The sequence below is a fragment of the Hibiscus syriacus genome, unplaced genomic scaffold (assembly GCF_006381635.1).
Source record: "Hibiscus syriacus cultivar Baekdansim isolate YM2019G1 unplaced genomic scaffold, ASM638163v2 tig00110793_pilon, whole genome shotgun sequence".
In the NCBI taxonomy this organism is placed as follows: Eukaryota; Viridiplantae; Streptophyta; class Magnoliopsida; order Malvales; family Malvaceae; genus Hibiscus; species Hibiscus syriacus.
Window position 1 is genome coordinate 1 of NW_024062864.1, and position 23,218 is coordinate 23,218.

Sequence of the window (23,218 nt, forward strand, 5' to 3'; positions counted from 1 at the left end):
ACAATTTGCTTCCTTCAAACTCCACCTTTTTGGGAGTTCCATCTGTCTGCTCCAATTTTTCTGAAGTCACCTTTCTCAACATGGTAGATTCATCAAAGGTAACATCCCTGCTGAAGATTATTTTCTTTGTTTCTGGACACCAAAGACGATAGCCTTTCACACCAGAGGTGATCCCCATAAAAATCGCCTTCTTTGCTCTTGGATCCAGCTTTGACTCCTTAACATGGTAGTGCAGTGGAACCAAACACATGTAAGGAATCATAATCTGTAGCAGGTACTCCAAACCATTTCTCTAATGGTGTTTTACCACCAATAGCAGTCGATGGTAAGCGGTTGACAAGGTGACAAGCATAGACCAAAGCCTCAGCCCAAAATTCTTTGCCTAACCCAGCATTAGACAACATACACCGAACCTTCTCCACTAATGTCCGGTTCATACGCTCTGCCACTCCATTCTGTTGTGGTGTACCTCTGACAGTGAAGTGCCTAACAATACCTTCCTCTTCACAGACTTTCAGAAATGGATCATTTTTGTACTCTCCACCATTGTCTGTACGGAGACGTTTGATTTTTCTGCCTGTTTGAGTCTCCATCATCTTTTTCCATTTAAGGAAAAATCCTAGCACCTCATCCTTTGTCTTCATTGGATACACCCAAACTCTCCGGGAAAAATCATCAACAAAGGTGACATAATAGTGTGTTCCTCCCAATGAAGTTGTCTTGGAAGGCCCCCATACATCTGAATGAACATAATCCAAAATACCTTTAGTATCATGGATTGCTGTTCCAAATTTCACCCTCGTCTTCTTCCCTTTGATGCAATGCTCACAAAAGCTAATTTGCAAGCCCGAGCACCCTTCAATAATCCTTGATCTATCAGTAATTTCAAGGATTTTTTACCAACATGCCCCAAGCGCATATGCCATAACCTGGTTGCTTCTGACTCCTGTTCATCAGTAGAAGCTGCCACTGCTGCTGTCCCAACAATTGTACTACCCAGAAAGTAATACACATTGTTTCTTTTTCGGATTCCCTTCATTATCACCAGTGCACCAGAGATAATCCTCATAATCCCATCTTTTGCCCTCACTTCTAACCTTTTGACTCTAAGGTTCCCACAGAGATGAGATTTCTCATTAAATCTGGTACATAATGGACACCTGTTAAGGTTCTGATTGATCCATCCTGATTCCTCAAGCGAATTGAACCAATCCCAAGTGTGTCAAGAGGGGAATTATTTGCTGTGTAGACAATTCCACCTTTTAGTTCTTTAAAATCAAAGAACCATTCTCTATTGGGGGTCATATGGTGGCTACAAGCTGAATCTAACAGCCATGAACTGGAACAGCTGGTTGATGGCGTAGCAGCGAATGCGAAATCTGAATCTCCATCATCATACTCGACCACATTTGATTCTGAGACAGCCTTCCCCCTTTCAGGTTTGCCTTTATTCTTTAGCTTGGGACATTCTTTCTTCCAGTGCCCTTTTTCTCGACAAAAAGCACATTCATCTTTGCTCAATCTGGACTTTGACTTCGATCTCCCTCTGCTTCCTTTATTCTGACTCTTGGAACGGCCTCTAACAACAAGAGCTTCTGCTTCGACACTTGTGTTTCTTGTTTGTCTTTCTTTCTCAATTCATAACTATACAAGGCAGCAGTTACTTCACTGAGAGACACATCAACCTTCCCATGAAGTAGAGTAGTTTCAAGATACTCAAACTCATCAGGAAGTGATCCCATCAACATCAGAGCCAGATCTTCGTCTTCAAAAGTCACGTCCATATTCAGATCAGTCACCAGCTGATTAAAGCTAGTAATGTGATCATTCATAGTGGTACCTGGTACATAGTTGAAGCGGAACAGTCTCTTTTTCATGTAGAGTTTGTTCTGACCGCTTTTCTTCAAAAATTTCTCCTCCAGTGCCTTCCACAATTTACTTGCAGAAGTTTCCTTAGAAATGCATACTTCTGCTCTCTAGAAAGACACGATCGAATAGTACCACATGCCATTCTATTGATCCTCTTCCATTCTTTCTCCTCAACATCATCTGGTTTCTCTCCTTCAATAGCAATGTCTAGACCCTGCTGAAATAGGGCATCTAGAACCTCGCTTTGCCACATGCCGAAATGACCGGTGCCATCAAAAATCTCCACTGCAAATCTAACATTGTCACAGCATTTCTTGCCAAAATTGAAGATGAAGAAGCGTCTGCCATTTCTGCTACAAATTCTATTTAATAGCTGCCAATGCAGAATGTCAATTATCCCAAGGAAATTTTTCTGATGTGGAAGATCAGCCTAAGCCGCAACCACAGAGCATACTAAAATAAACCAAGAGCTCTGATACCAATTGTTGTGAAATTCGGGTTAATTTCCACCAATAACAGATTCACCGTGAAAAACTATTATCTAGGTGACTAGTGTGAAAACGATTGTACTAAAAATCACCCCAAGGTAGATTCCCAGGAAAGAGGAGGGGTCACAATGGTCCCTCTTAAAACCCACTTTCCTTAGACAGAACTACCAAGACAAGTAATTTTAATAGGACAATAATTGACAACAACTATACCCGACAATAGCTATTAAATAGACATAAAAGAGAACACCAAAATATTTCACTAATAGAGGAAATATTACAAAGAGAGAAAGAATACAAATAGCCTTTAAAATAGAAGAAGGCTTATATTTGTGGGATGATTAACTAAGGAGGAGGAGGGCTTTATTTATAACAAAAGAATTTCCCCTCCTCCTTATACACAACCAATGTGGGACTTTTTGCCAAAAACCAACAGTATAATGTAATTAGTATCAGCAAACTCCTGCTTTAACCAAATCTTTGTCATAAGGGAACAAAATATTCATCTTTAATGATTATCTCTCTGATTTACACGTGATGTGTGCTTTTACTTCAAATCTTCCACTTTTTCCTTTTTCATCATTATGCAATGCATTGCATTTGCATGCAACAGGAGAAGAGTTTGGAAATTAGGGTATGTCAGGTTGAGGAGGGAAGGGTGGAGGTCACGTGGGAGAGTAACCTGGATCCACGTGCATCATCATGTGATGGATAGTAAAAAGGTGAAAAAAGTTCACAAGTAGATATTATCAAATTTTATTTTTTCAAATAGAATCATATCTACAGAGAAATAAAGAAGGTGTTTAAATCACCTGACGTCTTTATGAAAATATATAGAAGACTCAACATCTTCTCCAAATAAATATATGAAAATATATTATATCTTATATTTACCGTTAAAGACGATGGATAATCCAACTGACTTCTCTAAATACTGTAGCATCCATCTCATTTAAACAAATAAATTTGTACCGCTCCTTACAAAAAAAAAATTCATTTCTACAACGCACTAACCAAGCAAGTTTTCATTTGATGGATATTAGGGATGGCGTTCCTGTGAGTGTCACTTTGTAGCCTCTTCACAATCGAGATTAGAAATGGTTATGAGTCGGGTATAATTGAGGCTTTGACACCTATGTATCTTATATAAGAGTTAAATATTTTATTCATTTACACCCTTATCCTCATATGCCTTTTCAATAGAACTTCGATGTTATGGGCGCAATGCTAGCTAGGAGTGCTAATTAGTGCGTAAATGAATCGAGCTTGAACTAATAAAGTTACGTTCATGTTTGTTTGTTTATTTTTGAAAGTGTTCATATTCGGTTCGTGTTTGTTTAAAACTTTCATATCGTGTTGATGTTCGTTTATTTATTGTACATGAACAACGTTCGTTTAATGTTCGTGAACGTGTTTCTTTATATGTTTATGAATATGTTCATTTAGTGTTTATGAACATATTCGTCCAATGTTCATTTATATGTTCCATTTTTAGTGTTATCCTTTCATCGGAAAGCTAAAGAAAATGGTAAAATTATGCCACTAGTGCTAAAACTCTTTAAAATTCACAATTTAAATTTTAACTTTTATCATGTGTTCACTTTAGTCCCTACCTTCATCAATATTTAAAAAATAAAATAAATAAAAGGAAAAGAACTGGGTAAACGAGATTGTTTATGAACATATGAACGAGTCGATAAACGAGCTCATAAACGAATCGAACACACATATGCTCGTGTTCGTTCATTTATTAAATGAACCTAAATACTTTTGTTTATAATTATTTATTTAGCTTAACAAACAAATATAAACGAACGCTATACGAACGGTTCACCGAACTCTCTGTTCATTTACACCTCATGCTAGAAAAATTCTAATAGAAACTGATGCTAAGACCATTATTATGATGATGAATATCTGTCGAACCATTAGCCCCTTACTATGTAATATGAAACGTGATTGCAGGATACAACTTGAGCACTTCGAGCGACACCATCTGAAGCACACATTCATAGGGAAGCATATGTGCCACAAGGATAGGAAGCGGCATGATAAGCCCAGCTTTTGTTGTATTTTCTGATAATAAAAAATAGTATCAATGGGCATTAACTAAAGGAGCACAGATTCTTCTTCTTCATCAGTTTCATTATCTCAATCCGCACTGTTAACAAACAAATCAGGGGAAGAACAAGAATCTATGGCATTACCGTTGACAAATCATTAAAGTTGCTAGTTTGCAATATTAGTAACACCAGTCTGGCCGCGTGATTGCAGAAATTATGTATGAATAAAAGAAGGATCTATATAAATTAAGTTTGAAGATCTTTACTAACATGGATGGACCGAGAGACGACCATCGTCCTCCAAAAAATTTAAATATTTCAGATATTCTTTTATTAAAAAATATTTTCCTCCCCTAAAATTTTTTAAGTTTACTCCGGTAGAATTTAACAAATAAAAGGAAAAAAAAAATGGTTAGCTAAGTATGAAAGCAACAATTTTCATGATGCCACTTGAGTTTTAACACATTAAAGAAAGACGTGAGAAGTTTTGGTCTTCACCTAAACAGATAAGTCGATGGTAAAGAAAGAGTTGAGAAGTTCCATGGGTTGCTGCACTAAACAGACTAAGTCAAATGTTCTAAACAAACAAAATAAGATTACCTTTTATTAACGGTTTGGTGTCTAAATAATTTTTTGTTAAAAATAAGTGTCTATCGTTTTCTCACTTATACTTTTAGGTGTCTATCGTTATATTTTTAAAAAAAAATTAAACTTTTTAATAACAAAAATATTATTTTAAATAAACTTAATTTATTTATTAAAAAAACTCAAACTTTTAATGAAATTATAAAAAACTCTAAAAAACTAAAATATCTCATTTTAACTCTCATAACCAACTGTCGTCGGCCATCTCCGCTACCATCGTTGCCGAACACTTGGATTTTGATAGAAATTGTACGGTGGTTCGAATGGTGGTGACGGTGTGGCTTATGGACGTTGAGATCAATCAGAATTGACAAAAAACAGTGATTGTGACTTAAAATCCGATGAACATTTGAATGTTTATCTACGGCAAATGATGACACTTTACAATGAAAGGCCAACGGGGTTTTGATCAGGGGTCGACGACGATGTCGATGAAGGTGACGGTGATGGTCGAACGGTGATAATGGAAATGGGAAAGGGGATAGGGAAGGGGAAAAAGAGAAGGGGGAGAGGGGGACACGGGCTGTTTCGGTTTTTTTTAATAAATTTTTTTTATTTTTTATTTTTTAAAATAAATTTCCAAAATTATCAGAATGTGACACGTGTCACTTAACTATCAAATTTAACGGCCGTTACGATCTAGGTACCTAAAAGTGCTCCGATGAAAACGTTAGACACCTATTTTTAGCAAAATTTCTTTAGCACTATAACGTCTTTCGAAATAAAGTTTAGACAATTATTTTTGTATTAAGACTTTATTAACACAACACAATAAAAAATAAATATTTATTACAGTCATTACATAATCGATCTTTATTATACGTCAACAAACAACAAACGGAGGATCTTGATATTTATAATTATTATAACATAATTATAACAGAACGTGCAAAGTAAATATTAATGGGGAACTTAGTCACAGAAATGAGGGTAATTTGAGCTTCAACGATCAAGGTATCGTTCATAACAAATCCCTTGGATTTTTCATGCAGGTCACCTAGCCGTACAGCCATTTGATAACCCCATGATTTGTTTGCGACCAAGAACCACGCCTTTCCTGAAAAGAAGAAGAAGAAGATCCTATAATATAATTTGTGATGAGACGTGTGTGTATGTATATATTATTAAAGCATTACCAAATTTTTCAACATGTTGATCTCGAACCCGCAACGTATATTGTGCATATACTCTTCCTTTAGGTGGAAGGGTATCAGAACCAGATAGAACCAGATAAGCTGAAAGCCAATCTCCCTTTGCCTTGTCATCACCTTCTGGATAAACCTTAATGTTCATGCAGGAATGAATTCAAGTAAAAATAAAATAAATTGTATTATGTCAAATATGATTTGGGGAATTGAAGTAGGTACCATTTTCTTCCTCCAACAGTGAAGGGCTTAGAGAGATAATTAGTCTCTTTGAGTATAGAGAAATTCTCCAAGTTCCAAGTAAGAGTATAACGGTCAGGGTTTTTTTTTTGGTTAAGTAATTTATATTCATCCAAAAGAAAAGCAGCATAACTGCTACAAAGAACAATCAACATACTAGATCAGACCTTAATTAGTAAACAAAAATCTATTAGCCTCATCATTCCTATGTATACAATTCCTATACAACTTGATTTTTACAGCCTATTTAATCCTATATACAACTATGCCAACTGAACGAGCATGTCCTCTAAAACACCTATGGCTACGCTCCTCCCAAATGTAGTATAAGAAACCAGTCCAAGCCAGCTTGAGAATTTGCACTCGGAGGGATTTACCTTTCAGGTTAACAACCAACCAACTAAGGCAGTCATCCCAGCTTTGCACGTCATGACGAATCCCACATGAAGCTAAGATAGTCCTCCAGACTTCCTTAACGAAGAAACAACCTGTGAAGAGATGGTCACGGGATTCTAGATCCGATCCACACAAAACACAATCAGTATCCGCAATCAAACCAAATATGGCCAACCTAACCTTAGTAGGTAGTCTGTTGAGAAGTACCATCCACGAGATAAGGGAGAACTTGGGGATATGACCAGGGAACCAAACAATTATGTGCCAATTAACCTTCTCCCTGCAGACTCTGATGTTGTCCCAAATCTAGCTACCTGTAATGTGGCACCAGGGAGTACCAGGAGAAAACAACCTCCTTGCCTCTTCTCTTAGCCCCAGCAGCTTCTTCACAATCTAGCTGAAGTGGCTTTTATAGTCAACATCCCAGAAATTCACATTTTTAAAACAGTACTCGCACAACCATGCAATCCAAAGAGAGCCATTGTTAGCCAGAATATTTTTAATAAGCAACAAGCAGCAGGTTTTATTCCAAAGGGTTAGGTCCCTTAGTCCCAAACCCCCCTATGATTTTAGTGAACAAATCTGACTCCACCCCACACATGCTCCTCTAGCAGGGGAGTCACAGTCTTTCAATAAAAAACGCATGCAAATTCTCTTTATGTCCTTAATGATCCCCTTAGGGAGAATGAGTTGCCTGCTCTAATAGTTAAAGATACTAAAGAGGACAAACTTAACGAGTTGCAATCTTCCACCAAAACTAAGCATCTTAGAGGACCATTGACTAAGCTTCCCTTTGATTCTCTCCAAAAGAGCAGCGCAGTCCTTGCTAGTGAGCTTACAAGTGACCAAGGGAACCCCGAGATATCTAACTGAAAGATGTGCCACCCTAAATCCAATAACTGAGTGAATATGATTAAGAGCGCTATCATTCAAGCCACAAGCATAAAGCTCGGTCTTCATTGCATTCAACTTAAGACCAGATAAATCATAAAATTTCTCCAAGTGCTCATAACACCCAAAATAGATTCAAGGGAGCCATGACAGAATAATAGCAAGTCATCAGCAAAACAAAGATGGCTAAGTGAGAGTCTCTTACATTTTGGATGAAATCTGAAGATTCTTTGTTTGGTAACATCATTCAAAAGAGATGAAAGAACGTTCATCGCAATGATAAAAAGATAAGGGGATAAAGGGTTCCCTTGTCTAATACCCCTTGCCCCCTTAAAAAACCCACCAAGCTACTATTCAAACAAACCGATAACATAGGGGTAGTAATACAGACTTTGATCCAATTACAGAACACAGAGGGTAGCCCCATGGCCTCAAGAACATAAAGCAAGAAAGACCAATTAATAGAGTCGAAAGCCTTCTGCAAGAAAATCTTGATTGCACATCTAGGAGAAAGGCTCTTCCTAGAGTATCCTTTCACTACCTTTTGAGCTAAAAGGGTATTATCAACAATATTCCTTCCTTTGACAAAGGCGGACTGGTTATGAGAAATCATACCAGGGAAATAAGGAGTGAGCCTATCAAAAAGTATTCTAGTGATGGTTTTGTAGACCACTGAACATCAAGAAATAGGTCTAAATTCCTTAGCCAAACATGCATTTAAGGACTTGGGGACCATAACTAAGGCAGTAGCATTAAAAGCAGGCAACAAACAAGATGTTTGGAAGAAATACCTTACAGTAGCAATGAAATCACTGCCTACAATGTCCCAGGCAGCTTTGAAGAAGCCAGAGGTGAACCCATCAGGGCCTGGGCTTTTGTCTTTCCCCTGTTTAAACAGGGCCTCTTTGATCTCATCATCACTCACCTCCTTAATAAGACAAGTAGCAGCATCCACAGGGAGAGAATATTTCAGCAGATTTTTCAAGTTATCAACAGAACAACCTTTAACTAATGGATCAGGAGTGCCTATGAGATTAGTGAAATAATCCATTAACTCAGTGGCCATTCCTTCGAAGGAGTCATAGCTCTGCCCATCCTCGTCTTTAATAATTATGATTTTATTCATTTTCTTGTTGGATTGGACCCTTTGGTGAAAGAACTTAGTGTTCAAATCACCTTCCTTCAGCCAATGTACTTTGGCTTTCTGTTTGAAAAAATCAGATTCAACAATCTCCAAGTCAACTAAATCAGCATGAATTCTTCTTTCTTCCTCAAAGCTTCTCTGGTTCGTATGGGTCAGGTTATGAATTTGCATACGCTCCAATTCAACCCTCTTGGTCCTGACCCTACAAGAAATATAAGAGAAATATTCCAAATTGAACTCCTTGAGAAGAGGCTTGAGTCTTCTCATCTTGTTGAAAAAACAACTCATGGCAGATCTATTACAATGATTATGCCAAGAAGCCCTGACCGTATTTAAAAATTGATCATGCCCAGTCTAGCAATTAAAAAACTTGAAAGGACGTGGTTTCTTGGCTAAGGTTCCCTTGTGAGTCCACAGAAGTCCAAGGCAATGATCAGAAACACCCTGGGCCTTGAATTCCACAAAAGATTTTGGAAAAATCCAGAAGCCATTGATCATTAACCAAAATCCTATCTAATTTACGGGCTAAGAAGACATCCTCTTGTTTGTTAGACCAAGTGAATAAAGGCCCAAAAAAAGGATGGTCTATAAGGTCAAGCCCCTCTAAACAATCCTGGAACTCCTTCATATCAGGAGTGCAATTGACTCCCATGACTTCAAAATCAGAGCTCTCCTCAGCTTTGGAAATAATGTTGAAATCTCCCCCAACCAGCCAAGAAGAAGAACCAATAACATTACCAATAATATGTAAATGATCCGAGAGGGCCCTTCTTGAAACACCATAGTTGCTACCATAAACAGCAGTAATAGCTGTGTTATGGCCATCAACAGTCCCAATAATGGAGATAGCTTAATCACAACATCTCAGAGTAGAGAATAACAAATGCCTCCTCCAAAAGATCCACAATCTGCCACCCACAGGATAGTTGTAATTATCCACAAAATTCCAATCACTAGACAAAGCAGCAGTGAAATTAGCATAATTTATACTCCTAATACGCGATTCCATCAAACAGAAAACATCAACACTATAAGATTCTAACCTCCTTAACACCTTCGACTGCTTAAGAGGGTTGTTGACCCCCTTACATTCCAAAAGCTAACAATCATTAAGTTGGGATCTACTGGCACAGTTGCCAATGCCCAAATTAACCACTGAACTCTTAGCCTTCTCAAGATGATCCTTCTTCTTAGCTTTTATTTCATAGCTTTTATTTCATTGAGAAGAACAGCCACGGTCAGGGTTTTTAATCATGGAAAGGCACTTACTTTTACCGCATGGTTTAATAACGAAATCATCAGCTCCAAATACGCAGGAGTCATTGCGGATATATCCATTATTACTTGTATCTTTGAAAGTTTCCAGGGAAAGTAATTTGGAAAATCCCCATTCGGTCTTCATTTCATGAAAACGTTTTATTCTTTCGTCACCAGAATCTACAAAATTCAATTCCGGATGAAATAGTTTCATAAGAAGAACAATGAGAAGAAGCTATTATAATACCTTGGACTGTCAAGTAGTTGTTTTCTTTCTGGTCAAATACAAATAATTTGAACTCAGCATTAACTTCCCAACGTTGAGGCAAAGATTTTGTTTCTTCAATGGCTAAATAGAGAGAAGTAAAGTCTTCCCCATTGCTTTTAGCGTTTCGGCCATTTGGGTAGAGAACCATCCTCCTACCAACCATGAATGACTAGGTCAGCACTTAATTCATGTACGTAGGGACAAACACAAAATATGATGCCAGGAGAGTGAATTTATAAAGTTTTTAGAGGCGTGATACGGAAATATATTATCAACTAAAAAATAAAGAAAAAATACAAATTATATGAGAAATTAAAAATTTTGTCGGTCCATCACTGTCTATATATATGTATTGAAATGTAAGAAGCTACTGTCATCGGTGATAGAGTGGATACCCACCATTTATAGCCTCCAACTTCAAAAATACCGGATTCAATCTTTTCAACCTTGGTATCAAACAGCAAGGAGAATCCTTCTATTCTGAATGAGCAGTGAGCAGGTGGAATCCCCCTTGTGTATCTTACCATATCTGGACAGTTCAAGAACAACACGAAGAATCACCTACTGCTGTTGGTGCTATACCCCCAGAACTGCAGAGAATGTTTTACAAATGCCTATGAACTTTTAAGGACTATATATAGAAAATCATGCTTTAATGGCTATGAACCATGAGCCACTTGAATTTTAACATGTTAAAGAAAGACTTGAGAAGTTATGGTCTTTGAACAAACAGGTCAATAATACAATTGTAATCGTCACTTAACACTTTGGCTTAGCTTTTCAATGTCAAATATATTTTTGGGACGAAATGTGTTTTTCTTCAAATGAATGGACTGGAGTTGAATTATGACCAAACTTTGAAGATGTTTGTGAAATTTACCAGATGAAAGTATGAAAACAACAATATTGATAATGCCACTTAAGTTTTAACATGGAGACTTGAGAAGTTTCTTTCGATGCCGCACTAACAGAGACGAAGTCAAAATATCCATGCCTTGATTTATTCAACTATTAACCAGTGAGGTGGTTCTAAAATAGTTAAACATACAAAATATACATGTTGATGCTCCTAATGGACCTGTTCATTGCAGTGATTTTATCCTTTATGGTCCCAGCTTCAGCTTGCTGGAATAAGAGAATGGGTGCGGTAGGTATCTAGAGAGATTTATGTTCAAAGATAAATCCCAAATACCTTTTTGACAGTAAACGTTTGTACTCTTAGTATTTTTAGTATTTGAATCCGGAAATTCAAAAGATAATAATAATTTTTTTATCACTAAAATCACTAGAATTCGTGCCTTTGAAGTATACATAAATATAGGGTGTAACATCTATGTCTTCTTTTTAATGCCTTTGTAATAATTTCCATGACTTCTACTTTATATACGTTTTTGTCATTAGAATTTATGAAGTCTTAGAACTAAGGTAGCGGAGTAGTGTTGGCTTAGTTTATGTTTTCACTCATTTGACTTTATTCTTTCTCGCAGCTTGCTATCGTTGACTATTGTGTATCATTCTCTTCAGGTTTCCTCTTTTTAAATTTAGTCGGGTCTTACGTTTTCTGTCTATATGCAGAGGTTTTTACGCAAGGATTTATTTGCAGTGATTAATTCCCATGCGCATAAGAAGACTGCATATGAAGACTGTTCAACTATGTATTTATTTATTTACTTATACATGCATTGCATTTTATTCGTATTTTTAATTTTTTGGCTACCGGAGGTCTTCCACGGAAGTTGCTCTCAATCTTGGCGTTGGGTGCAGCCTACTACCCTACCTCCCCTTAACCTATTACATATGAGAATAGGGTTTTGTTGTTGTTGTTGTAATCAAATAATGATATATGTAATTTTAAATATGAAAATAGATAATTTTTAAAGATTTTTTTAAAAAAAACACGCACATTGAGTGGCAGGAAGGAAGCTTCTTGAGTATTATGAAACACCAAGTTCATATCCTACCGTACCAAGTGGAGGGGAAGCTATCCATGCTGCGGATTATAATAACTATGCAGGGGGGAATATGGCAAAAGACAATAATTTGAATGAAAAAGAGTATACTGGTTTGTATTAATATTATAAAAATAAAATGAAATGTACTCGTTCCATCGAGTCTAAATGAGGTTATGATTAATGGTGAGTAAAACTCAATTCGATTGAAAAAATATTTTTTACTCGATTTGATTTGAAAAGAATTCAACTCGAATTGACTTTACTCGTATTTTATAAGCAAAACTTAATTCGAAAATTTTTCAAATTCGAGTCGAGTTATAAAATAGAGCTCAAATAACTTTAATAATTCAAAAATTTTAATAATCAGTAAATTAGTTTTCAAGTTTGAGTTGTATAATATATATATTACATATGAATAACTGTGTATACATTATATATAGTTATAGAAAATTGTTTAAATTGGAATAAAATAATATCATAATATTATAAATATTTAAAATTAAATTTAAATAAAAACTAGAACATACTCAACTCAAAAAAATTTCAAATAAACCGTGAGTTATAAAATATGACTCCTCAACTCTAAATATTTTAGCTCGACTTGAATTGATCCAGCGTTACCCTTAATTGTAATGATATTAATATAACTTCTTTTGCTTTGGCTTAGTATGTAAAAACAATCTTAAAGTAATTAAATAATAATAATTGATTTAATGATTAAAATATTTTTTTATTAATCTAGTGTGATAACAAAGATATTATCTACTCTACAGATTTTCAACATTTCACAATGATTTGAAAATTAAACACTCTAAAGATTTTCAACATTTGACAATGAAACTTAAACACTCTTGTCGTCTTTGATATTCGAACATGAGATCTCTAAAGATAACAAATATCCTTTTAATCATAAAAGTAGCTCAATTCGTGTAATGATCAAAACGTTAAAATCAATCAATTTATATACTTTAAATATAATAATTAATTAAGTTCTTGTAATTATATAAAAATAATGCCTCTGAAATATACATAAATATAGTAAAATTGATTCATATATTTAACTGTTCAAGATACGTATGTATTGTCTATACACCTTTTTCTATTTAAACACCGAGTATTTCTTTCCTGCACGACGTCGTTTACATTTCAGCCATCAATTATGACCGCACAAACGGCTCGATTTCTGCAAGCCGCCAGAGTCTTTTATAGTGAGACATCAGTCGTCCGATATGTTAGAAAAATACATTTAACGGTCAAGATATCTTGTTTACAACCCTAATGTTCTTTTCTCAATTGTATTCCGCTCTTGGAAACGCGTGCCATTGACACCAATTAGCACGTGATGCCACAACCTTGGTATTGTCAACTATACTTTCACCACTCACCAATTTATATTTCCAGTCCCAAATAAGGGTAAAACTACATAATTCCTCGTTGAACTTTATTTTTTATTATTTCACTTATTATATTTTTAATTTTTTTAATTTACTCATTATTTTTTGAATTGTTCATATTTCGATCATTTTAAATCATTTTATTATTATTTTAGTATGATTTGATATTTTTATTATTTAATATAAAAATAATTTAAAATAAAAATAAAATGATGGTCGTTCATTTTTCGTTGGTGTTGAACGCCATCGTTAACAACTATATAGGGTGGTCGTTCAGTCTTATATTTTATCGATCGTTTCGTATTGACACCCTGAGTCTAAATCCGACCTCTATTTCATCAGAACATGCTTGAATCAGATCAAAAATGAGGGAACAAAAACGTTTGTTGTCGTTGACCGCCTTATATAGTGGTCGTTTGGTCCCAGATTTCATGAGTCACTTCGCCTCAACTCCTAAGTCTGAATTCGACCTCAATTTTGTAAGAACATGATATGAAATCCACGAATAGGATGTCGAAAGGGAAGAAACCAAAATGTTTTAGTCAAAATTTACAGGTTTTGAGATATTTTTCAATGAAACAACCACCAGATCCAGATTCAATGTGTTAAAACGAGTCTCTCCATATAATTTAGGATCAAATGATTATCGATTTCAAGGGTCGACTGTAGTTTATGATGACAACTACATATGATAGAGAGTGAAAATATTATTTATTTTAAATTATTTTTATATTTTAATAATAATGAAAAATGTAATGTCATATTATAATAATAATAAAATAATCTATACTAATGAAAACAGAAGAAATTTAAATAATTAATGAGTAAATTAGATAAATTAAAAATATAACAAATAAAATAAGAGATAGAGTAAAACTAATGTAGTTTATTCCCAAACAATGATTCGAACTGAGCCGGTTAAGTTGGGAGTGCACGCAATAAAAAAAGAGGCTGGAATTAGAAATTTATTTTTCCTTTTAATAGAAGAATCCTCCATCATTAAAACCCCTCTACCATTCGAGTATAAACTTGAGGGAAAAGAATCGTGCCCTCTCTCGCTCTCTCGAGCTTTTTATTTCGCAAGATCCTAAGTCGTTTTTTGTTTTTCTTATTTGTTCCCTCAAAACCCATACACGGTGAGTATCTTAGTTTTGCGATTATTACTTTAACTGCTTTGGATCTTCCGTTTTTGTTCTTTGCTATGCTTAATGAGCTTATGCTTGTTTAGAATTAGAGAGATTTAGATTAAAAATCGATAGCTTTCCGATTATGTTATTTTGAGTTAGGTTTTTTGCTTTTTATTCCTTAATTGAGAGTTGTATCGCTTATTTCTTCCCTCAAAAACCTAACCTGGGTATTTTAGTTTGGGGACTCGTGGTTAAAACTGCTTTGGGTCTTTCGTTTTCGTTTTATGTTTGATGAGCATATGTTTGTTTAGAATTAGAGATTTTGTTATTTTAAAATGGATAGCTTTTTGAATTCATTGTTTCAAATTAGGGTTTTTATTCCTTAATTGGGATTTTTTTACATCAGTTTTAACTGTTAATTTAGACTTTGATGTTTTTCATTAGTGGATTTACCATTATATTACTTAACGCAGTAGCTGAAGTGATTTAATCATGTTTGGGCGTGTTCCAAAGAAGTCTGATAACAATAAGTATTATGATGTACTCGGGGTTCCAAAAAGTGCAAATCCAGATGAATTGAAGAAGGCTTATAAGAAAGCTGCAATAAAGAATCATCCTGATAAAGGTGGAGACCCTGAGAAGGTAAGGATAAAACAATATTTTATAAATAAGGTTACATTTTTGTTGTTCTTTCAAGATTTTGCATATTTCATCATGAATTAAATTTGGCATATTTTTCATTGTGTTTTCCTCTTCCTTTTAAAAATATGGAGATAATATAACTTACAGTTTTGGTTGTTGTGTGCAATTTCCCAAAGATACTCATCTGCAAGTAAAATGATAATGAATTGCATTTGTTTTTTAATTAATAACACTATTTTCTGATACTGCTTCCCAGTTTAAGGAGTTGGCTCATGCTTATGAAGTTCTTAGTGACCCAGAGAAGAGAGAAATATATGATCAGTATGGTGAAGATGCTCTTAAAGAGGGAATGGGAGGGGGTGGTCCTTCTCACAACCCATTTGACATTTTTGAGTCATTTTTTGGTGGGGGAGCCTTTGGTGGTAAGACATGGTGGTGTTTTTCTTTTTCTGTTTGAATTTTCTAGTAAGGGAAGTTTTATTGCAATTTTCAATCACAAATCTTTTTATTGTCTAGGAGGTGGTAGCTCAAGAGGAAGAAGGCAGAAGCGAGGTGAAGATGTTGTGCATCCTCTTAAAGTCTCTTTGGAAGAGTTGTACAATGGGGCTACAAAAAAACTTTCTCTTTCCAAGAATGCAATATGCGGTAAATGTAAAGGGTATGTCTACCATCACAACTATTATGTTTAACTGGATTTTCTTTATAGAAAATGTGACTTTGGACGCGTGGTGCTTTGAGGCTAATTCCTTGTCAAATAATATCAATGATTCTTTTTATGTGTAATTAACATCTGATATCTTCTTCTAATTTACCATAATTTCTCTTTTTTGTGTATAATGTTCTATTTATGTGCTTAAATTGTTTCATAGGTCTCAACATCTTATATCTTTTAATTACACATCACTTCTCTTTTTTGTGTATGATGTTCTATTTACGTGCTTGAAAATATGTCATAGGTTTCCTGAGAATCATATCGACTACTGTTGTCTGTGTAGTTGTGCTAAACCTGTACTTGTTTTCTTTTCATTGTCATTTTCTACGAGTTGGAGCTGATGCTCTTTGCTATATTTACTCCTATGCTGTAACTTTATGAGGCTATCATTGAAGTTGTTTGTCTCGTGTTCCCGCTGATGACCTGTATATCCTCTGCAGGGAACCTTTATTGACTGATTTGATTACATTTTATGCACTTTCATTCTGAAAATTTTCAGGAAAGGTTCAAAGAGCGGAGCTTCCGCTGAATGTAATGGTTGCAAGGGTACAGGTATGAAAATTACAAGACGGCAGATCGGAATTGGTATGATCCAACAGATGCAGCATGTTTGTCCTGAATGCAGAGGATCAGGTATAGAAACTTGATCTTCGTTTTCTTTGGCTTAGTAAACATTATATGTCGGAGATTATGAACATTGGATTTCCTTCCTTGCAGGTGAGGTGATTAGGGATCGAGATAGATGCCCCCAATGCAAAGGAAACAAGGTTACTCCGGAAAAGAAGGTTCTGGAAGTACACATTGAGAAAGGAATGCGAGATGGTCAGAAAATTACATTCGAGGGACAGGCTGATGAGGCTGTAAGTGAAGTAATTTTGTCTTTTAAGTAACAATTTTCTAATAATTTCAAGCTTGATCATATTTTTGTTCTTGTCATTTGCAGCCAGACACTGTAACTGGAGACATTGTTTTTGTATTGCAACTCAAGAAACACCCCAAATTTGAAAGGATGATGGATGACCTTCAAGTGGAACACAATCTCAGTTTGACAGAGGCTTTGTGTGGGTTTCAGTTTGCCCTGACTCACCTTGATGGCAGACAACTCTTAATTAAATCAAACCCTGGCGAGGTCATTAAGCCTGGTAATTTCTTCGGCATATTTTGTTATCATATAAAACTACCATTGAAGTTGATATCATATTCACTCATCTTCTCTCCCTTGCTTGAAAATGTAGGTCAATACAAGGCTATCAATGATGAGGGTATGCCCCAGCATCAGAGACCTTTCATGAAGGGCAAGCTAATCATCCATTTCAATGTTATTTTCCCAGAATCTGGGGTATTTTCACCCGAGCAATGCCGGAAGATAGAGACTGTATTGCCCATGAGGCCTAGCAAGCGCTTTACTGAGATGGAGCTTGATGACTCTGAAGAGACCACTTTGCATGATGTCAGTGCTGAGGAGGTGAGGCGGAAGGAACAACAATCGCATAGTCATAGGAATCGTGAAGCTTATGATGAAGATGATGAAGATGACTACGAGGAGTCGGGACAAAGAGTGCAATGTGCCCAACAGTAAGAAATATTTGAGCATTTAATTGCTTTCCCCTAGTATTTATAGCAGCAGCCAGTTATTGAGACACCACATTGCTCTGAACTTATGGTAGTAGTGACTGCAACCAGCATATTAAATTAGTATGTTTTCTTTGCCTTTCCGGCATTTTGTGTTATTTCATCACAGTTTGACGTTATTTTCACGGATATATCTATTATGTTAGACGCTAATTTTGATTATATATATAATATAATTTTCTTTGAGTTCCTACCTTCAAATTGTTCGACCTTATTGACCAAAAAATTAATCTTCAACCTTTGTTATTTCAAATTTATGAAGTCTTGTTATATTAAATTAAATTAGCTTAATTTGATTGATTATATTGATTTGTTAGTTAGAACTTGCTTTCAATTCATGAAAAAAAATGTTCTTTTACCCTTCTATTATGAAGAGTTCCATAAACAAGAGGAACTTTTAAGGTCGATGTCAATCCACAATGCTTAGCACAGCTTGATGGCTTTTAACTTCCACTTCTACTCTACTTTTTCAATTAAGTTTAATTGATCAGATCACAGTGTAACGTCAGAAATCTTTATTTAATTTTAATTAAATCGGATGGCTTAAAACATCATTAATGTTAATACTTTTACATGTATTTGTAATTTAGTTTCGATAGTTTCTTTCATATTAAATGATAATTCAGACGAAATTTATGAAAGATCTACCCAAAGATTGGAGTCTTACCATCAATGGCAACGTCTACTTCATCATGTCGTTACTACCTAACAAAGAGGAAAAGCCTCTTGTGAAATGTTCCCACTAGAGTTCACAATTGCCACGCTTGCTGATTTGCCCTTGATTTGATTACACTCGACTAGCTTGTTAATGGAAATCAACTAGGGGTGGTTTGGATTTAGACTTGTCTGGTCTCTCACAAAACACAATTATTGTGGCATAAATTGTCCTTTTATTTGGAGATTTATATATTAACGGGAATATAATCATTTTTAAGCCAATGATAAATTTGTTCACATGGTTTTGGATATGCTCGGGTGAGGCAGGCTTTGGTTAATGGCATTTTGAGTTGTTAAATTTGAAGAACAATTATACTGAATTATTGTATGGACTGACCCCATGGAAGTTCCAAGAACCTCTGCTTTATATTATTAATTTCTGATGGACCAGAAAAGAGACAAAGATATAAACTCGCTCGCATTAGAAACTTTGGGAATGCAAACAGCAGTATTGCATGAGTGAGTGACAGATATGAAGTTAGCTTGACGGGGCAAGGGTCTTCCTACAGACAATTATTACAAATATCTCAATGGTTCTTCAATGTCTCTTTTTAATAGGTGGTCCATGCGTCCATATTCAGGGCTATAATATATAGAAGATATTGTGTTGAAGGTTGAAGGTGATTCGCACTATGTGTTGAGAGCCCAGACTGTCGAAAACCTTTTGTTACTGGGAATGTAACAAGTTGTAACTGGAAGGAGGGTTTAGTTTCCTGCTTAGTTAACTCGTTGATACAAATAAAATTTGAATAAATAAATAACAGAAATAAATTCGAAATTTAGGATGGACATTTACATCCGCCGGTGCTCGTTGGCTAATAATAATACGAAATCTGGAATCAGAGCCTCAGCATCTTGACCCCGCTGCCATGTGCAAACGTATATCTCGGTTCTTGCTCTTGTCATACATACATGAGCATATTCTTCAGATGATGGTCAGTAGATTTGATTATGACTTAATTATCAAATTCAAGATGTCATTCGAATCCATGAAGAAAATTACGGGTTCAGTTCCCATGGCTGCTTTGAAAGCTGTTTATGCGCAGAATCGTATCACAGTCGTCAGATTTCCATTTTGTAGTGCATCCGATTTTGTGTTGAATGAACAACAGGACTGGCCCTTCGATAAGAAAACATTTCAGTTGGCAGAAAACCAGTGAGAAAGCTATGGCAGTGAGGGCAGGGAAGTGATGTATTGTTGGACCAAGCTGAAGGCGACATATCAACGACCTATCCCTGGGCTAAGCTACTTAAAACCAGTTCAATCAAAGAACTAACAGCAGTCCAAATCCAAATATGATTTCTCACTTCAATTTTCCACATGGGTAAACAAATTACTGAACTGTACTCGCTTTATGCCATGGACCCGACCTTATTTTTTTCTTTATATAATTATTATGCAATTTTCTTTTTAAATAAATAAAAAAATGAAATTTCATGGAAGAATCATATAAGCTCCTACTTCTATACCACTGTCTTATATCTCAATCACTCCAAATTCTTTCTTTACTAAGCCATGGAAAGAGATATCAACAGTCAGAAAGATGCTCATCATAACATGCTTAGCTCTTCTTCTGTTGTCTCCGCCGCTGCTGCCACCGCCGCCGCCGTATCCTCTTCCACTTCAAAGTACAGTAGAGGTCACAAGGGGTCAAAGAAAAGACAAAGTAGTATTGATATTGGTGACAGCAAGAAGCATCTTACATACCGAGGGGTACGTATGCGAAGCTGGGGGAAATGGGTGTCTGAAATCCGAGAACCGAGGAAGAAATCAAGAATATGGCTTGGAACATACCACACGGCTGAAATGGCTGCTCGAGCTCACGATGTAGCCGCATTGGCCATCAAAGGCTGCTCGGCTTACCTTAATTTCCCTCAACTCGCAAAACTACTTCCCCGACCCGCCAGCACGTCCCCCGAGGACATCCAAGCAGCAGCTTCGCAAGCGGCTGCCTCGACATTTCTCGAGACAAGGCGGTGCAACATCGAAGCCGAAGATGAAGTTGGAGCAAGCGAAGAAGATCAAGCTCCTCTCTCAAGTTCACCCTCGGTCGACGATGATGACACCTTGTTCGATCTGCCTGATCTCATGATCGATGTTACGGATCGAAGCGATGGATTCAGGTCTTATTCTTCAACATGGCAAATATGTGCAGTCGATGCAGGGTTCCGGGTAGAGGAGCCATTCTCCTGGGACTACTACTAGGAAATTAATGAGCGTATATATTGAACCGATTCTTTTCATGGTCAATAGCTCCAACTTTGAAAATCCATCATCAGTTCACACAATAATCAATTGCATTTTCTCCGCAGAAGGAACCCAATAAGGAAAACTCCTTCTCTGTAACGCCAAGTTTGTTTTAAGTTGGAGATACATGTAATCATTTAGCAAATGGCGAGTTTCTTCTTTGAGTTGTGACTGTAATTCTCTACCAACTTTTGTTTATATATATATAATACAATGTAAAACTATTTTAATTTTAGACAAATTTAAAACCGACGAAAAATAGATATTTGATATTAACATTATGAAATGAGAAGATATTTATTGGAAAAGAAAAAAAAATCAATCTCAATCATCTATTTTCCAATGATCTTAAATCTATATAAAATTAAAAAAAATTATATTATGTATGTGGATCTTAACCTTATATACTTATATATTTATCAAGCAATTTTATATTATTATTAACTTCAGCGCTATATTAACTTAAAACCTAGTAGCCTTCACTAATGTAACTTTAGACTCAAATGAGCACTTAATTTAAAGTCTCTAAAGACAAAAATAATTACCGTACAAAAAAAAAAGGTAAACACTTGCTAGTTATGTGGCAGTCCATGGTTTGGAAAAGACCTCAAAGAATGAAATCAAATGAGTTGTACTCAAATTGGGTAGAAGGATTAGCACGAACGATAGTTGTTTATGAAAATTATAAATTTTAATATAATTTAATTTTTTTAATTATAATTTACTTTTAAACTTTTACAAGTTAATTTTGTGTTTATTTCTAATTGTACCCTCTAAACTTTCTTTGCAAACTATGTTTTTGCTGCCAATCTTTCACCCTCCAAAATTTTCAAAAGTCTATGTAGATTCATGTCTTCCAAACAGTTATAGTCATTTGATCTGTACACTGTCAATCTCATCGACGTTAAATCTAATGTATGACGATTAGGTATACTCACCTTGTTGACTTATAAAGAGTCATCATCGACTTAAGTCTGATATCAACACTAAAGGTCTATATATAAATCACTATGCAAAACTGAAAATTTTTCAATCAGTTAATTTAATTGTTTATCATCTTTCTCATATCACATACTCTCTCTATCTTTCATAAAATAATAGAGATTTTTCATCCACATTAAAACAAATGAATCGTCGAATGTTGTCACAATCTTACTTTTTTTTTCTCTCAACAAAATGAGATGGTGAATGATTCCTTAGCAAAGTTGTTTGTCTTCAAGGAAATTGGTGATATAGAAACGAAGACGATGAAGAGAATGAATAGTTTTGCTTTTGCCCTGCAAAACCCTTTTTTTTCAAAAGGAAGACATGGGAGATTCCAAAGATGTGTGGACATACATAGAGGAGAAGGCAGACAAAGTGTCAGCACTAACTAAAGTCATTTCCCAAAGCCCAAAGATATACAAGCAAAAAGATAAATATCACGTGCGGTAGTTTTAATATACGGTTAAAAAAATGTTATTGATTTTGTTATTATTTAAATAATAAAATCGTTAAAAAATTATCGAAAATATTATTTTTCTATTGATTTTTTTATTATTGGGCGTTTTACCGGTTTTGTTAATAAAATCGCGCTACCGATTTTTTTATTTTTTCTACCGGTTTTGTTATTGTTTGACATTTTACCATAAATATTAAAAAAATTGATATTTTAAGTAGAAATAATAATTTTTTGGGTAATTTTTAACTAATTTTATTATTTAAATAATAACAAAATCGATATTTTTTAATTATATATTAAAAGTGTGTACTGTAAAACTTCAGAACAAAAAAGGCGTTCATTATAAATGGGTTAAAACCATTATTTTTCTTAGTGGCAATTGACATCACTCTCGATATCTCACACTTTATGTATTTCTCATCATATATGGTAACCAGAGACCCACGATTCGGGTTAAACATGTCTTGTGGCATGGGTTTCGGCTTCCATTCATTATGCTAATCTAAATCTTCAAACCATGTAATCAAGATTGCATGGAAATACAAAGAATGAGAATTCAAATCATATTCTGTTACAATTTTAGTATTTGTCTTTATGATTTTAATTATATTTTTATTAAAGTTTAAATCATAAGATAATAAGGTAAAATTTGAGCTTCTACTTCAAGGCTTGCAAAAGAAAGATTTTAAAGGTGTCTAAGTTACACTTCGATTACTCGTCCATGATTAAATCAATAAGGGTTTTCCAAAAGAAAGAAACAGTGGAAACATTAATATTTCTTCAGAGGAAAAGGTAATATATAACGATCATAAATAATAAAAGATGGTCCATTCTTCTTGTCCTTTGCAAACAACCTAATTTATCATTTATTTTAGGATTTACATGCTGACAAGCACGAGGGTTCTTAGCTTTTGTTTTCGGACTCCCATCATCACATGGTTGCTCAG

At 35.1% G+C, this 23,218-nt stretch overlaps 2 protein-coding genes across 3 annotated transcripts; both read left to right on the forward strand.

Moving 5' to 3' along the window:
- Positions 1-14,783: 14,783 nt before the first annotated feature.
- Positions 14,784-17,994, forward strand: LOC120141086 (dnaJ protein homolog 1-like). Of its 2 annotated transcripts, none has more exons than XM_039156023.1 (8): positions 14,784-14,888; positions 15,353-15,521; positions 15,778-15,943; positions 16,038-16,179; positions 16,733-16,866; positions 16,951-17,093; positions 17,177-17,375; positions 17,469-17,994. In XM_039156023.1, the coding sequence occupies exons 2-8, from the start codon at positions 15,372-15,374 to the stop codon at positions 17,810-17,812; spliced, it is 1,278 nt and encodes a 425-aa protein (XP_039011954.1). In that variant the 5' UTR covers positions 14,784-14,888; positions 15,353-15,371; the 3' UTR covers positions 17,813-17,994. The 2 variants fall into 2 exon arrangements, with proteins under 2 accessions (XP_039011954.1, XP_039011955.1); XM_039156024.1 differs by having other exon boundaries at positions 14,796-14,888; positions 15,356-15,521.
- Positions 17,995-20,085: 2,091 nt separating this feature from the next.
- LOC120141104 (ethylene-responsive transcription factor ERF035-like) lies at positions 20,086-20,881 on the forward strand. The gene is made up of 2 exons (XM_039156043.1): positions 20,086-20,822; positions 20,854-20,881. Exon 1 carries the CDS (start codon positions 20,099-20,101, stop codon positions 20,786-20,788), a length of 690 nt encoding a protein of 229 aa, XP_039011974.1. The 5' UTR covers positions 20,086-20,098; the 3' UTR covers positions 20,789-20,822; positions 20,854-20,881.
- Positions 20,882-23,218: the final 2,337 nt, after the last annotated feature.

Bases quoted from the DNA above. Each gene is read 5' to 3' on its own strand.
- LOC120141104 (XM_039156043.1), top strand. From the start codon at position 20,099: ATGGAAAGAGATATCAACAGTCAGAAAGATGCTCATCATAACATGCTT.
- LOC120141086 (XM_039156023.1), top strand. From the start codon at position 15,372: ATGTTTGGGCGTGTTCCAAAGAAGTCTGATAACAATAAGTATTATGAT. The intron at 15,522-15,777 runs GTAAGGATAAAA...ACTGCTTCCCAG, and splicing joins AAGGTGGAGACCCTGAGAAG to TTTAAGGAGTTGGCTCATGC. The intron at 16,867-16,950 runs GTATAGAAACTT...CCTTCCTTGCAG, and splicing joins TCCTGAATGCAGAGGATCAG to GTGAGGTGATTAGGGATCGA.